This window comes from Patagioenas fasciata, chromosome 12 (assembly GCF_037038585.1).
Source record: "Patagioenas fasciata isolate bPatFas1 chromosome 12, bPatFas1.hap1, whole genome shotgun sequence".
In the NCBI taxonomy this organism is placed as follows: Eukaryota; Metazoa; Chordata; class Aves; order Columbiformes; family Columbidae; genus Patagioenas; species Patagioenas fasciata.
The window spans coordinates 16,341,725-16,357,655 of record NC_092531.1 but is presented as its reverse complement, the minus strand read 5'-3'; the positions used below and the strand labels follow the sequence as shown (position 1 = coordinate 16,357,655).

Below are 15,931 nucleotides of genomic sequence, written 5' to 3'. Positions count from 1 at the left end.
AATATGTGCCTAAAGAGGATGTAGCAAGAGGGGGCTGGTCATAACTTGGTGCTTGCCCATTGTGAATAATTAATAGCCTTTTTTTAGAAGAACGTTGAGCAAATTATTTATTTGGAAGAAAGAAACAGTGATAAATGGAAGTTTTGCCCTTCTTATGAAAGCCTTGAACATTAGGAAAAAGGAAAAGTTCCAAAAGAAACCAAAGTTAGCCATGAAGTTTTATTTTACAAAGTTTCAAATGAAATCCAGTCTTGGTTTGGTTTCATGGCTATAATATTTGATTCATTTGGACAGGAATGGTCTCACTAGAGAAACCTTTCATCATTTAATAATCTTCTCTTTCCAGCCATGCCTGGAAATGAACACGAAGAAAATCCAAAAGCATAGTCATACTTCTGTGTGCTCGATGTATATCTTCCAATTTAAAATTTGGAAAGCGAGAGTGGCGTAGCTGGCCCTGCATGCAAAAGCATATTTCTGAATGATTCAAGCTGTAGGATTGGAACCGAATCACTGAGGCCAAATGACAAAAATAGAAACTTTAACTTAACGCTGAGTCATTTGTATTTTAAATATGGCAGTGGGCTCTCTGGCCATTAGGAGCTTTCTGGTTCCTTCATTCTCTTTCCCTTGGGGATGGAAATTAGCACTATCATTATTCTCTGTGGTCTTTGCTGATCCTTTGCACCCTGAAGAGGACAGTATGGGAGGGTTGTGGGGCCTTTGTCTTGTTCTTGGCAGAGGTCAGCCCTGTCCCGTTCCGTCCCTGCCCAAAGATGAGGACAGTGTCTACCAGGGATGATGGTGCCTTCACAAAACCAACTGTCCACTGGGAAATTGAACTGTTGTGGCCACTGGTGCTCTGAGCACTCCTACAGTTCAAAAGGAATGAACATGTTCACATGAAGCTGCGTAGGCTTCAGGTACTCAGTGTAGCGGATAAAACCATCCCTGTCATCGACAACAGCCCAGTTTGTCATGCTGGCACATCCAGGACCATCATATGCAGTAGCCGCTGTTCCTTTTCCATGGATGGCTGCAGGTATTGGTGGTGACGCTAAAGTGATCTTGTGCATTCCAGTGGGATTTGTACACTGACAGGAGGGGTTTGCTCTGATGCTCCTATTCCAGCGTGTGTTTGTGCTTTCTCTAAGCTCATTGCCTTGTAATAGCTTTCTGTAGCATCTTTTGTACATCAGCAAAATGGGAATAACCAGCTCGGTTTCATTTGAATTTACTTGGACAATGAAAGTAATTTCCAGAGTCCTGCGGATCTGGAAGGTGCACTCACAAATGCAGAAGCCTGGTCAGATCTGGTAAAGCTTTTCAGCTCCAGTTTAGTGTTGGTTCTGACAGACAGATTCACACAACCATTCAGGCATCTGTGATTCTGCCCTCTAAAGACTGCAAGTCTTACTATTTGAGTATTTATTTGAGTATTTGAGGCTTTTCTGTTCCCTCTCTCCCCGTTTTCCTAGATGATGGAGAAATGATTGTGTAAGTGTAGAGCTAAAGCTTTTGGAGGCGTCTGTTTTTTGTAATTCAGTTCTGGAGCTCCTTAAAAAGGCAAGAGTCCAGAGCATTTTTCAATCCAGGACTCAATGTTTTCCTTTTAGGTTTGCATTAGCAAATACTTTTTTTCCTTGCAGGCTAAGAGTGTTTCTAAATAGAACATTTCTAATGGCTCTGGTGCTAACTGGTCACTTTGCATTGCTATACCTAAAATTGTCAGCATGCCCTTTACAAGATGCTGTATGCTTGCTGGAAAATGTTTAATGCAGATCAACACTTGGTGTGCGTGGTACTGGCATGTAAACAATTTAAAAATAATTCCAGATTATGCAGTGACAATGAAAAAGATCTCTTCAGTACTGGATTTTTTTTCTTTGAAGCATTCTTCTGTGTTTTGTAGGGTTACAAGTTTCCTTTTGGAGCTGTGAGCATCAATTGTAAACTGTGTTGTAGGTGCCGGTTTCTTTTGTACGCAACACATCATCTTTTCCAGTGCCTTGGCAGGCAGATCTTAGTGCAGAGCCACTCCTTTAATTAACTGAAATAATGGATATTTGGGTGGAATGGAACCACAGAAAATAGGCAGAAAAAGTGTGTGGAGATTTCCCTGTGTCTGGAGAAGCTGGCCTGTCTAGTTGTGAAGAGATATTAATCAGGGTCAGAGGGACATGGCCCAGTTCAGGCGTGGTCCCTCCAGTGAGGATGCTGAATTTCCCAGATAAACCATCCCATCATCTCTCGGTTGGATTTACCAAAACATTCTCTCCTTTTCTTCTCACAGGGGGGTTTATAAGTGGTTCTCTCCTCTTTTTTAACCGTGGTGGGGACATTTTATAGCGGAATTGTTTGGGCTGTATGTATTTTGCCTAAATCCGAGAAAAAAGTGAAATAGCTATTGGGGTTCTTGCTGCAGGACCCTCCTTGCTGTGGTTCTGGGACAGGTCCAGGCTAAGAGGCCATGGGGACCAAGCTTATGTGGGCAGGAGAGGAAAACAACTTCCGTCCTGGGGACAGACCTTGGTCTATGACTGTATCTTTTAAGAACTGAATGAAATGAATGAAATATTTTTTAAACAACAAATGCAACCCTGTTTTGAAGCGTCAGCTAATTGGAGAAGGAACACAAAAATCTGTCTTTGTTTCATGAAGCATTTTGAACAACTTGGGCTGATTTAAAATTTTTTTTATTAAAGAACCTAGGGTTTTGCTTTTTCTTCCTGGATTGGGATAGGAATGATTTTTCTGTATCTCAAAGATTTCTATCAGATTGAAAGTTTTTTCTTACCCATCCAAGCAGAAAGCGCAGTGTAGGACAGATCCATCATCCTTTGAAATCACTGGAGGCTTCCCATCAGTGGTTGTTCAGTTTATTAATCTAAAGTGTTTCAAAGCAATAGAAGATATGTGAGTCTGTTACAGAGACTCAGAAATAACATGGCTTTCAGTTAATTTTGCAAACCAGCCTGCCAAAGCTTCTGCAGCGTAGTATTGAAAATTATTCAGCGACGCTTGTGAGTTTTTAAGCATTTGGAGGCGTTGGCTTTAAATATTCAGCACATTTAAAACCTCCTCTCTGTCCCATTTTTTTGTTTGCTCTGTGGCACCGCTCAGAAGTCAAAATGGCAAAAGATTAAGCTGGTAAAGGTTAGAGCTGTAGCCATCTGGTGCTGTTGAGGAATTAATGTCTGAGCTCAGTCTCCCTGCCCACCCCCATCCCCAGATCCTCTCTGAACCAGAGGCTTGGATTTCGCCCTAATGGGACATGGAGATGAAAATAGCTGTCAAGGCTAAAATGTAGTAGTTAATTCAGACAAAGGAGCAGCCAGCAAGCTGAAAGTGACCGCTGCAAGAGCTGCTGGTGCTGAAGCAGAGGTGGGTGGTCAACAGTCTAAGGAATTAACAGCTTAATTGGGCATCGGTGAATGGGATGCTGTGTTAGAGTCATCGCCTTGATTTACTCCCGTCTCTGGAAATACCTGCACACATTATGACAAGGTCAGTAGCAGTTCTAAAGTTTTATGATCATTATAATTCTGTTTTGGAGTCAGAGTTAGCTTCCTGCCCTATTTTATCTTTTGTCCTGTGTTAAGCATCTCTTTGATATCTTTCTCTGCTAAATAAAAATATCCCAGTTAGTTGCTGAAGAACTGCTTTATCAAAGGGACTAACGTAGCAGTTACAAACTCTATGAGGCTGTGTGTCAGAGGCAGGAATGCGGTGATTTGGGATGCAAAGATGACAATCATCTATGCAGTTGTGCTCTTTTGTTATATAGCCGTTTGTTGATTCACAGCATTGACCTTTTTCCTAATAATGCCACACTGTCAGTTTAGAAATTTTTGATATTTTTTTTTGTCACCTACCATAACAGGGCCTGAGGCAGGGTGTGACTATGTATATATCTCTGAAATTCTCGTGATAACCTTTGTTATTCATAAGACTTATTTTTGCTTCTCTGAGCTGGGATAGCAGTCAGTTGCACTTGAAAATTTATATTCTTGTAACCTTTAATGGCAATAAAATAATACTGGGGTTTTTATTGATTACTGCTATTTTCATTGGAATATTTTTAAAGAGAAACTTAGTCTTGCCCTTAGCTTTTGTAAAGGGCTGTTACACTAAAGCCACGCTTGGAGGCCACTTCCAAAGCATAACATTGAAATCAGGAGTGGGACATATTTCTGAAGTTAGTTGCTTTGATACAGGCTGTTAAGTTGTGTGAGAAATAGATAAAGGATGCATTTTTAATGTCATTCTTATCTGCTTTCCTGCTTTAAGCTCAGAAGAGGGGTGCTGATTTGGGGCAGTGGTTTCAGAGGAGCCTGTGCCAACACAGGAACTCTGTCCCAGATCTCTGTGCAATAAAGCAGAAACTAAAGAAAATCAGAACAGGTGGTGTAAGAGCTTCTGGAGTTTCTAGTAGCCTTTTATTACAGGAATATCCAAGAGTTCTGATGGAATAATATAACCTGCTGTGCTGCACTGTCAAACACTAATGTAGACCCTATTGTGCAAAGTGCAGAAGTTGGTTCCCGAATCTGTACAATCTAAGAATTAAAAGCATCCAGGCTTAGATGCTCAGCATGTTGCATGATCAAGTCCAAAACCAGATGTTTAGTATCATTCAACTTCAGTATTGCAGGAGGGAACCCTATTTTGAAAGCCACAAAGAGCTCAAGTAAAGAGCATGAGGTTTGTAGGGTTAAAATCACAGGCAGAATTTCTTTGGATCTTGGCCTAGATTTTTTCTAAAAATGGCTGATGCATGTATTGGCAAAACTTTATTCCCAGCCTACATGAACGCCAGTACTGATGATAGTTCAGTCATGCATCTTGTAGAAATAAAACAGTCTTTAGTCACTAGGATGTAATTTTCCTCCCTTTTTTTTTTCTCCTACCGGTGAGTATAAATTAAGCTTATAAAACATGCTGCTTTTTTTTTTTCCATTTATATTTCAGAAGTCAATGTATCATTTCTTAAGTCATCAGGAAGCCTGTGAACTGGGTAATTTGGCTGGTGAGGTACTTTGCTTTGCAATGGATGGTTCTGTGTTTTTTGGGAATTTGGGAATGGATGGACCTACCTTCTCTCATTTAACCTTTGACTGCTCAAGTTAACTTTGACACAATCATGTGAGTACAGCTGTTGGCTCAGGACAAGGTGTTTTATCACACTGTATCTCACCAGTTTTGCTCTTTTGGGGCTTGTAATTGGTTCAATTACAAGATCTTTTTTTGCTGAAGACCTTTGGCAGCTTTTTAACTCAGTTATTAGGCAGGTGGTCAATTTACTCTACAGAATGCAATCATAGAAGGGAATTCTGATGACAGTTACAAAAGAAACTTGAATGTCGAGTAGCATTATTTTTCTGCTAAGAATATTTGAACGTAAATGTATTGGTTTCAAACAGCAAAGTTGCCCAAGTTTCTTACATTCAGTGAAGCTTTTATTGATTTCTACTTGATAGATGGTCAAATATTCAAAACTGGGCAGTTTTGGTTAGATCAATAAAAGTTCTTATTTGCCTAAGACAAGACTAAAATTGAGTTTAGGGACTAAAATTAATATCCCAAAGACTGATTAACCTGCCAGCTAACTCTGGGAGCATGTGAACTTTATGAAGCCAACCATTTGTGTCGTTCCCGTTCCTGGAGCACCCCGAAGCTTCCACCTAATGTTCGTGAGCAGACCGCAGTGGTTGATGGCCAGCCCACGTTCTCCAGACAGTGGCAGTGGTAGCAGTGGTTGGAACTAATCCGTGACACTATGAAGGACTGAAGAAATTTTGAGGGGGCTGAAAACTGTAAGAGGAAGCATGACACATTAGCCAAGTAGTTTCATGAAGTTGTCATTTGGTGAAACACAGAAGCTGTCTTGGGATTAGGGTCTAGCTTGTGGAGTTCCTCCTTCTCTCAGTAACAACATTGTGGTCCTTGTGCTGGAGACATCTGTAATAGATGAGGAGGTGACACCAGGATCTTCCGGATCCCAAATGAGTCTCTGACCATGAGAGACTTGTACCTCCACCTTCCCTGGCCATGATTTATAAAGAAAGAAATATGGCCCTGCTCAGTTCTTTGGCAGAAAGGGTGTGCCTCCACATTTGGAATGGCTGCAGATGTGGGTCTGGAGTGATATTCCCCAAAATAGGGATTGAAGCTGGAAGGAAGTAAAATTTGTCTTTCCTTTCAGCATTTTTTTTGTAAGCAGATTAAAGTTGTGCTCTGTCAGCCCCGATTTGCAGAGCTTCCTGCTCAGCTTTCCAGCTGTTCTGTATCTCCGATGTGGGGCATTTTTTCCTCCTAGGGAAATTCCAGCGCTTCTCTCTAGGTTCAGGATTTCATCACAGGGGAGGCTCCATGTTCCAGTAACTGCAGAGTTTGCTGCAATCCGTACTGCTGGATTTTACTGAGTCCAGTCTGAGTTGTTTACGCTGGAGAACTATTTTACTTGAAAATTCTCTCTTCTATCAGCCTTTAAAGTTACTCACTTAAGAATTGTTTGCATTTCCTACCTTGGTGTCCATTAAAAAGATTAAATCACGTGCAATATTCTTAGAGAACCCTTGCGGGTGGGGACGTGTGCTCTGAAAGACTGAACCAAATGCTGGATGAATTTCTTTTCCCAGGTACCCCCTAAAACTACAGAATTATGAAGGCACAGCATCTATTAGCATGAACTCTGAGGTGCTATTTATTATGCTGTAATTTAACACCACATTCATCTGCGTTGGTTTCTGCTGCTTGTCCTTCTCACGTTCAGCATCATATGAGAAAGGTTATTGATGTGGGCACATTTTTGATGGCATGAATCTCTGGAGCCGTCTCCAATGTCTGAGTGATTTGAGCTTCATTTCAATAATTGATGAGAACTGTTAGTGAGAATCTATCGATGATTCAGGCTGCATTATTCAAAGATATTTACTGACAGTTATAGATTGGTCCAAATGTATTTCTTTTTTCCAGACTGCATTAGACTAAGCCCTGCATGACATATGTGTCTATTTGAAAAACAAAACAAAACAACGATCTTGTTAACCTAAGTGAAAATCTGTGGGTTTAAGGACTCTATTTAACCATTGCACATAAACGATAATAATTAATAATGGTTTAGCAGGAAAAAGTTTGTATGAAACAGTCTCTTTTCAAGTGAAAAGTGCTTCTTTTCTCTGGCTTGCATGTTGTTCGGGAGTGGACCTGAACATCTTACCCTAATTCAGTGACTTTCCTGCAGTTTTCCCTGTCCCAGTAGATGGGGAGTGGGGGGGTGTGAGACTTCATGGCTGTCTGTTCGTTAACCACCCACCACAAGCATCTTCTCTAATGGTTTGCAGCTTTTAATCTTTGACATGTAAAACCTCTTCTGCCTCCTAACAGCGTTAAAAAAAAAAAGGGTCTAGCCTAGGAGACTCTCCAGGATTGATCAGGGTGACACTGGGCATCTTCCATAATCTCCTTTTACTCTTTTTCTCCAGAATAAAAATATTATTCTTCTTTTTTTTTTTTTTCTTTTTTCCTTTTACATTCATTGAGGTGGATTAAGCTCTGGTTGAAAGTTCTGGAGAAGTACAGGGGGGTTTAATTAGGCTGTCGTCAGGAGGTGAAGTGTGACTGGAGCAAGGCAGATTATACCAGAACATCCTTGCAGGTCCTGCAGACACTTTGAAGGTGCCAGACTCGTGTGAACCGTTCCCATGCCTGGTCCTACCTCAGGAGATCAAGCGCGGCCATGGAGCATCCGTGTCTGTGCATGTGGGAGCTTCACACCGTCCTTTGGAAACCACCTCTGGGAACAATTGGGGAACTTGCCGTCCCTTTTAGTTTCACGTCCCTGTTGGAAAGTACTGTAACATATTATCACTTTCTTGTATCAGACGACTGAGTGTTGAGGTTTTTTTCTTCTTTTTGTAAATTGTGGGCAGTAAATATTCCACTGAAAATAATTCAGCCCCTTTTTTTGCGGCCAGGATGCATTGACGCTGCCGCTGTGTGTGCGTAATAGACAGGCAATTCTTCCCGACCTCTCTTTTCTATTTTTATTGCAGGAATTGTGGACATGGGTGGCAAACAGTCCACAGTGGGCGAAGTCTCCATAATTCAGACACCTGTGACAGAAAGCATTCAGGATGCTTACAAAGCTGGAGACACCAGTAAGGCCCAAGAGTTGATAAAGTTGTCATGTGAGGAGACTGCACTGCAAGTGGAGAAGGTGGGATTAGGTTACTGTTCTTTCTCAGACTTTATTGGGAAAGAAACCAAAATGCCAAGCTGCTGTCTTGTCTTGTTTTTCATGCAAAAAATCCATTCGGTTATGTATGTTATGCCGGTGCTGCAGGGTCTCAGACATGGCTGGTTGTGTGGGGCACTTCAGGAACATTTGCTCAGGGACAGTATTTGGCCTTGAAAGCACTGATCAGAAAGAAGAGACAGACCACAGGAGCAGGAGGCTGTGTGAGCAGGGCTGTTGGTGCTGTGGTCACTAAAATGAGGAAATATGTTTTTTTCCCTGTGAAAAGGAAGCATTTTATAGATGTAGCAAAAAAAAAAAATATTCCCCCATCAGTACAAAGATGGTTAATGGCCCCCTGGTAAGATTTTGCTTCTTGTGTTTGGACCTATATCCTCTGCACCAGCTTAGTGTTTTGGGAAAGTACCTGTGTGCCAAGTCCAGGCCTTTTGGCCTTCTCCAAACTGAAAATACTGCACCTTGTAGCAGAGCTGTACAAATAGTTTTCCAGTTGATCCATGAAAAATGGTTTTCATTCGCCATTCCATGCCTTGGGCACCTTTGCGGCAGAACCACGCAAAAAACTATAAAGTAAACCCCAACAAATTAATATATATATCAACAGCAATGATCATAATGTCTACTAGTTAACCACAGTGACGGTGGGTATGCATTTGCATGGGCACAAATAAAAATATGTAGCTCTAGAATTGCTCTCTTTCTCTGCCTACTCCCTTTACAGAGAGTTTATTTTGCTGTGTTTTCTTTACCAGTGTCAGCTTTTAGGTATTGCAGCAGCATACGGAGATCTGCAGGCGGTGAGGTATTTACTGAAGGAGGCTTTAGTGGTGTTACCAACAGAACCTAACGATGACAATGCAGCTGTGGTGGCTGCATATTTTGGACATAAGGACATTGTGAAAGAGCTGCTGGATTCCCTGCATGGTAAGCCTGTTGTGTTGCTTGTGCCTTTCCTCAAGCGTTTTGGTAGCTGTGTGCTATAGCTTCAAGCAGACATTTATTTTTTTTGCATCCCTTGAAAGAAGATGGACTTGGTCAAGGGAAAGTGCTTGGAGAGATCTGATCTCTTCTGCTGTGTTTGAAGAAAACTTTCCTCATGGGGGAAAAACACATGCATAAAAATATTCCATGTTTGCAAATTGAAGTGGAGGAAGATGCCATTTGGACAATTCATTCCCATCAGCCCTCACAGCTGGGTAATATCCCAGACCCCACAGAGACAATAAGGGATTTTCAGGAAACAGCGTCATCCCACTCTGCCGATCCAGCAGACACAGTGGTGCTGGGAGTGAGAGTGCAGCGGGACTGTCTGGCGAGTAATAGTTCGGGTGCTCAGCTGGCAGGAAGCCCCATGCTCTCTTGTTGGCAGTTTGATTTGACTTTCAGGGGAATTGCTTATTTAGAATTATAATTATATTTTATTTACATTCTATTTAAAAAAAAATATTTTATAGCAGAACAGAGACATTTTTAGACCCAGACACAATTCTTAAGGCAGCTGTGGTGGCGGGGGAAAGAGCATCACTCTGAGTCAGGACCAGGATCTCCGTTAATGTACCACGGGCACAGTGACTCTCCTCACTAGGACCTTCCGTGGACTCTGGGTCCAGTGGTCCTGCACAGCAGCCAGGGAGAATCACTGTCTTTATCTCAGACGCTGCAGTAACCACAACAGCTAAGCTGGGCCCTTGCGATATTTGACCTGAATACAGCCCTAACTCCTCACTGGAGGTATATTCTTGCCAGTGACCTCAGTGAGAATGGGAATAACCTGTTGGGAAACCTGCTTATTTGATGGTCTTAAACTGTTAGAGCACTACTAAGCAAAAGAAATGTTCCAGTTTGGGGGATGCAATTAAACATAATATTTCTTTCAGCCGGAAAGGAGGCTGACAATGGTGGCTTTGTAACCTAGCAGCAAAACTTAAATTATATTGATATAATACTCTCAGTAATGAAAAATGACTTAAGTAGTTTCTGGAAACAGCTCAGTTTTGAACTGACCAAATTCCCTTAAACTCCTTCTTCGGGAAGTCAAGACAGGTGCTCGTACAAACAGCAGCTTTCAGAAGTTTTTATGCAGGATTTTCCATCTATTTCCCTGAAAGTTACATAGAAACCAATCACAGAGCTTAGGAATAAATTGCATGAATTTGCAATTTGGCTAATGCACTGCAGTGATTCTCTCTGACTCAGTGGGAACTTCTTGTGGCTTACAGCCGAAGTGGAGCCTGTTTTTTGCAGCATGGGGGTCAGTGGTTTTAGTCAAGTTGTCAAAAATGCGAAGAGAGATATAATTTCTACGTGGAGGAACTGGAAAAAAAAAAGGTTGACAGGTAAACTTGGGCTTGTGGACATTTCTGTAAGTACTTCAAAGGGGAAGTGAATTTGTAAAGTAAATGGAGGTGATGCTGTGAGTCAGGGAAAATTTGAGGGCTGCTTACTGGTTGTGGAAATAATCCTGTCATGGGCACTTAGTTACATGCACAGAATTATGCAGACCTAGATGAAAACAGTGTTCTACAAGCAAAACATTAATTCAGCAAAAAATAACAGTTTGGGGGTGACTAAAACATTAGCAAATTAATGCAGAAACCACAACATGGTATTTTAGTTTTTAGCCTTAAATGGCATCTGATAGTAAAACTTCACCCAAAATGAAACGGTTCATGGAGAAGTGAAATATTTTGTGGGAGACTTTAGCTTGCAGTGAAAACAAACTAAAACAATTATTTTGTGTTGTCTGACACATTTATTTTTGTTTAATTCATCAAGTAGCATGAAAAATTGTCTGATTTTCCCCATTCTTTGTATCCCTCCTCATGAACTTGAAGAAGTGGCCTATTTTGGATGTTTGGATCTACAGTCTGTTGGATCAGTCTGTGGATGCAAAGACGGTCCCAGTCACCCCTTGTCACCTCTGCTCGTGATTTAGATGGTTCATTTTTCCACTGGTAGCCTCGCAGGCATTTTTGAAACCTCCCACTGTTGGCAGCTTATGCATGATTCGATCAGGGACAGTCAAAAAAGGTTCATCCATGAACTGGGTAGGTAATGAAGAACAGTTAAAGCTGAAAAGTTTGTGCCTGAGCATGTTAGAGCTCTTCCATAACACACTCTTGCAGTGCAGTCAGCTCCTTTGTCCTCAGGGGCTTCACCCTGTGCCCTTTGCTTGCCCATTATTTGTGGATGCCTCTTGCACATAACAGCCCGGTGACATCAATTAAATTCCATATCTTTTCAGTAGGTCCCACTACTTGTCAACAACTCCTGAACTGGATGCTGGCCATAGCCTGCCAGCAGGGACATCTGGACATAGTAAAACTCCTGATTCGTGCGTACAGTGCTGACCCAGAGAGCTGCGCAGTCAGGAAGAATGAGTTTCCAGTTCTTATACGGTTGCCCCTATATGCTGCTATAAAGGCGGGTATGTATCTGCATGCTTCAAAACTGCTTCCTTTTTCTGCAATGGTTTTTAAAGATTGGGTTGAGTTATTCCCATCTGGGAAGGTATCACTGTGGACTGGCTTGCCTGGAATTGTTCTGCATTTCCAGAACAATTATTTCCAAATAAAATTGGCTCTGAATCTTTTGACTTCACCAAATTTAAGTCAGGGCCTTTCTAAGTGAGATTACTCTAAATGTCAAGAGGCTGAACTTTCCTCTTCAAAGTCCTAGGGAAATGACCCTGCAAAAATAGAATCTTGCAAGTAAAAGCATTATTGTTATGAACACTCCGGCATACATACTTGATTTAGGCTGATTAATTTACACTTCAAAGCACAGCTTTGTGTATAGTTTAATAAGATGGGAAAAAAGAGGAAAAAGCAAGACCCTGGACCAGTGTCTTTGCTGTTTCACTTTGACCAAACTGTGTCCTACCACTGGAGGAAACAGCCTTTATACAGTTCGATTCCCTTTTTGCACACCCCCATGGTTCTCAGAAGTGGTTATTTCCCAGGATTTCTGTTCAGCTCATTGTTGTTTCATTTACATGAGGAGAAGAGAGCAGACAATCTGTCTTTTCTCTGAAGGGAATGAAGATGTAGCTGTGTTTTTATTGCGGAATGGAGCTTTCTTTTGTTCCTACATCCTGATGGACAGTCCTGAATCCAGCAAACACCTTCTGAGGAAGTATTTCATTGAGATGAGCCCGCTACCAAGTAGTGCTCCAGCAAAAACAGTAAGTAGCCATTTATCTGTCTGAAGAGACCTTATTTTAAAGAAGCATCCTGTTAATAATTTATATTTGTCTTTGCGTACCGTGTGACTGATGATTCTTCTTCTCAACTAAGAGCCTTGTGGTTTGCTACCCATTTAGAGAACAAGCTGTGAAAGTGGCTTTTGTGCCAGTGCTGAATTGCAAGGTGTAAAACATGAGGCATCATTGTGCAAGATGCTGCGTGCAGCAACTTCCACTTGACAATTTTAACATCAGCATGAGAAACAGGCGTATGCTGCGGAATGGAAACATTGACTTTGTGCTCAAAGTCTTCCAGAGAAATAAGCGCTACCACAGGCTTCCTCTGTGACCCTGGGATAATCGCTTCATTTAGGTTTCCATAGCTTGTTCTGGTTGAAGGTAACGCCACAAGCTGTGCTGGAGGGTTTGCATGGCACAGAGCTGAGTGTGTAAACCCTTCTCTTCCCTTTCATCTGATAGCTGAAATACAGCATGTACAAAGAGGCTCGTGTGGCTTTTTAACTTGGAGCATGAGTAGAGCAAACTTCTGTCTGCTCTAAATATCTTCCCTGCTTCAGATCCTCGTTAGTTAAAAGTGGCTGGCAACCTTACGGTCACTCGCTCAGGACAGATCGGCCTCCCTGGAGCAGCGTGAAGAGTATCGTGTGTGATCAGATTGTGTTAGTTTAACTGCACTTGTCCCACAGAAGTGGCTTTTGATGGGACACAGAATCCAACAAAAAAAAAAAATTGAAGCCTTTTTTTAGGTTGGCAAGAACTCTGTTCTCTACTTAGCCACTGGCAGCCTTTGGACAGTTCTGGTAGCTCATTTGCATCTCTATTTCTTCTGCTGTAGAACAGAGAGATTTAAACTCATCACATCTCACAGCTCTTGGAAGGCTTAATACAAGATGGTGACGCTTTGAGATCCACAGATGAATGGCATTGTTTTCATGCAGGGTATTATTACATTTCATTATTAGGCTATATTCTCCATTCTCTTAATCTCTGTTATCCAAGTCTCTTTTATTCAGAACTGAAAAATGTCTCTTAGTACCCTCTGTTACTGCTTTATAGGGAAGCACATAGTATTTCATATTATTTCTACTGTTATCCAGCAAGTTAGTTAGCAGACATGTTTGTTTTTCCCCTCAGTATGTACATTAACAAATGTTGAAGAGGAGAATGAGAGCCCCAAGGTTTCAATAGTTACCATTTTCATCAGGTCATAAAAATTGTGCAGTGAAAAATCGAGGGAAGCATTTTGATCAAGGGTCTGTCTGTGTGAATCCCATTGCCAGTTGAGTATCTGTTTGCTCAGCTTGTAACATTGCAGGGTGTTGATTTTGCTTTGGTGTTAAGTAAAAAGAAGCAGAGAGGTTTTTGTAGTGTTACGAACTTCTCCATTCTCTGTTTTCCTGCCAAAACCCTGTCTCACCAGATTCTCAACGATACTGTGAGTGTCAGGGACCACAGTCCATGTGTGTCAGCTTGACTTCATTAGGTTCAATCAGCAGAGTTAGAGCCCTCCCAGTGAGATTCTTAGTTTAGTTGACAGGTATACAAAAGGAAGCTAAATCTTAAATGTTTCTGGATAAGAGCTGATAAAACTACATGCCTCTTGAAAGAAAAGAAATCCAAATAACTGGATAATTCAGCATGAATAAACTCGGAATAAATGCTTGAATCACAGGGAAGAGGTCTGTTTTCCATGTGAGCTTGCTGGCAATATTTAACTTTGCTGCTGTAAAAATGACTCAGCTTTGTTGTCACACCCTGAGTGAAGATGAGAGCAGTCTTTAAACATCAGCTCATTGCCAGAAGGGTCTGGTTTAAAAAAAAAAGGAAAAAAATACCCCAAAAAACAGTCCCAAAATCTCAACCTTGATTCTTCCAGTAGCTGTTTATTTTTAGCATGGTTGCTTATTTAATGCTTTCTCTTTGAATTCATTTTGGCAGGCTGGGCCAAATTCAGGAAGACTTGTCCCAGTTTGTCTGCAGAGCTCGGGTCCCTCAGAAGTGATAGTCACACATCCTGATAATTTTTTAAAATGCAATCTCAGAGCAGCTGCAGACAAGCTGCCTCACTGCTTTCCTCATGTTTTGTAAGGTACATGAATCTAAGCCTGCTTGTGTAAGTGCTGCGATGAATTTTGCACTGGAAGGAAGCAAAAAAAGGATTGTGCGGAGCCTGCAATGTGCATGGCAACCAGCTGGATGTTGGAAAGTCTCTACTCTTGGCCGGAAGAGATCAAGCACCGATCATTTCAGAATGAGCCCAGAACTTCAAAAGGGTTTGTCCCATCTGTGCTATCTCTGGGTGAAAACACTGCACAACTGATTTCGCAGTAGGAAATGCTGCCAGCTGTGCCCAAAATGTGGTTGGAGAGCCGGGTATAGCTGCCACACCTTCCAGGCATTGATTGCCCTGTGCGTTGTGCTGCCCTTTCTGAGACAAGAGGAGTTACATCTCACTTTTCTAAAATCTCTTTCTCCTTTTTTGTTTGTCTCTGGCATAAATATATCTCCACAGCAAACCACTGTCTTGCTAGAGAGAGGAAGTGCTCCGTTTTTACAGGAACAGGTAACAAATGCGAAAAAAACCCCAATAAAGTGGCTGGGCACAGATTTCAGACTTCGATAGGTGTAGTCAGCACAGAGGTAAATGTAACTTTCCAGTATGTGCAGTGTGAGATATGTATTTTTTTTCCCATTACAGACCAGAAAAGAGCTTTACCTGGTGCATTTTCCCTAGGAAATGTTTTGCCCATAGTTTTATACATGAGCATACAAATGTATGTGTATGTGATCCTCCTCTGATTTCTTTATCCACTGCCTGGCAAATCTTAGTTACATCATCATCAGTAAAGAAATATGGAGCATTTCCACTCAAGATTCACAGCAGCATTAATGATGGAGGAATTAGATCATTGGCCTCAGAATATTCTGTCTACGGCAAGAGCAAGGTTCTGTTGGGTCATGTCACATCAGTTAGGAGGAATGTACAACAGCCTTTTTTAATCACCTTACAAAAAGGATTCAAATCTAAGTCAACATGTTTTGTATTTGTAGTTCATCATTCACCCAAGAACAGCAGGGTTTCTTACTTCTGCACAGTTTCCAGTCCCTTCCCTGCTTCAGTGCATCCCCTGACATCACGGCAGTAGAAGATTTCCATTTAGTTTTCAGGACTTGTATTGAGAAATTCTTTCCTTGGCAGGAGAGGGGAGTGTGCAGAGGTTTTCCGTGCTCTTCTGAAGACCAATAAGCTGCATGGAGTCAGGCTGTGCCCAGGAGCTGCCAGGCGCTGAACACCGTCCCTCTCTCATCTGAGCACAGAGCTCACCAGCCTCGAGCTGCTCGCTGGGCTCTACGGGTTCAGCGTTGCAGACCTTTAGCATCAAAGAAACAGGCTTTTCTGGGAACATAGTGGAGAAGATTAAGGATGAGTCAGGGAGGAAATCCCCTCTCTTTGTGGCATTGCTGTC

The 15,931-nt window shown here is 41.8% G+C and overlaps 1 protein-coding gene across 3 annotated transcripts in view; it reads left to right on the top strand.

The window, feature by feature from the left end:
- Window positions 1–15,931, top strand: part of LRRK1 (leucine rich repeat kinase 1) — a 79,035-nt gene that overhangs the window by 13,570 nt on the left and 49,534 nt on the right. Inside the window, exons 1-5 of one of the 3 annotated variants that reach the window (XM_071813982.1) lie at window positions 3,254–3,507; window positions 8,058–8,221; window positions 9,013–9,184; window positions 11,505–11,687; window positions 12,295–12,443. In XM_071813982.1, the coding sequence (XP_071670083.1) occupies window positions 8,069–8,221; window positions 9,013–9,184; window positions 11,505–11,687; window positions 12,295–12,443 (657 nt within the window). In that variant the 5' untranslated portion in view covers window positions 3,254–3,507; window positions 8,058–8,068. Of the gene's footprint in view, window positions 1–3,253; window positions 3,508–8,057; window positions 8,222–9,012; window positions 9,185–11,504; window positions 11,688–12,294; window positions 12,444–15,931 lie in introns of those variants that run through there. The other 2 variants (XM_071813981.1, XM_065847793.2) reach the window with 2 other exon arrangements.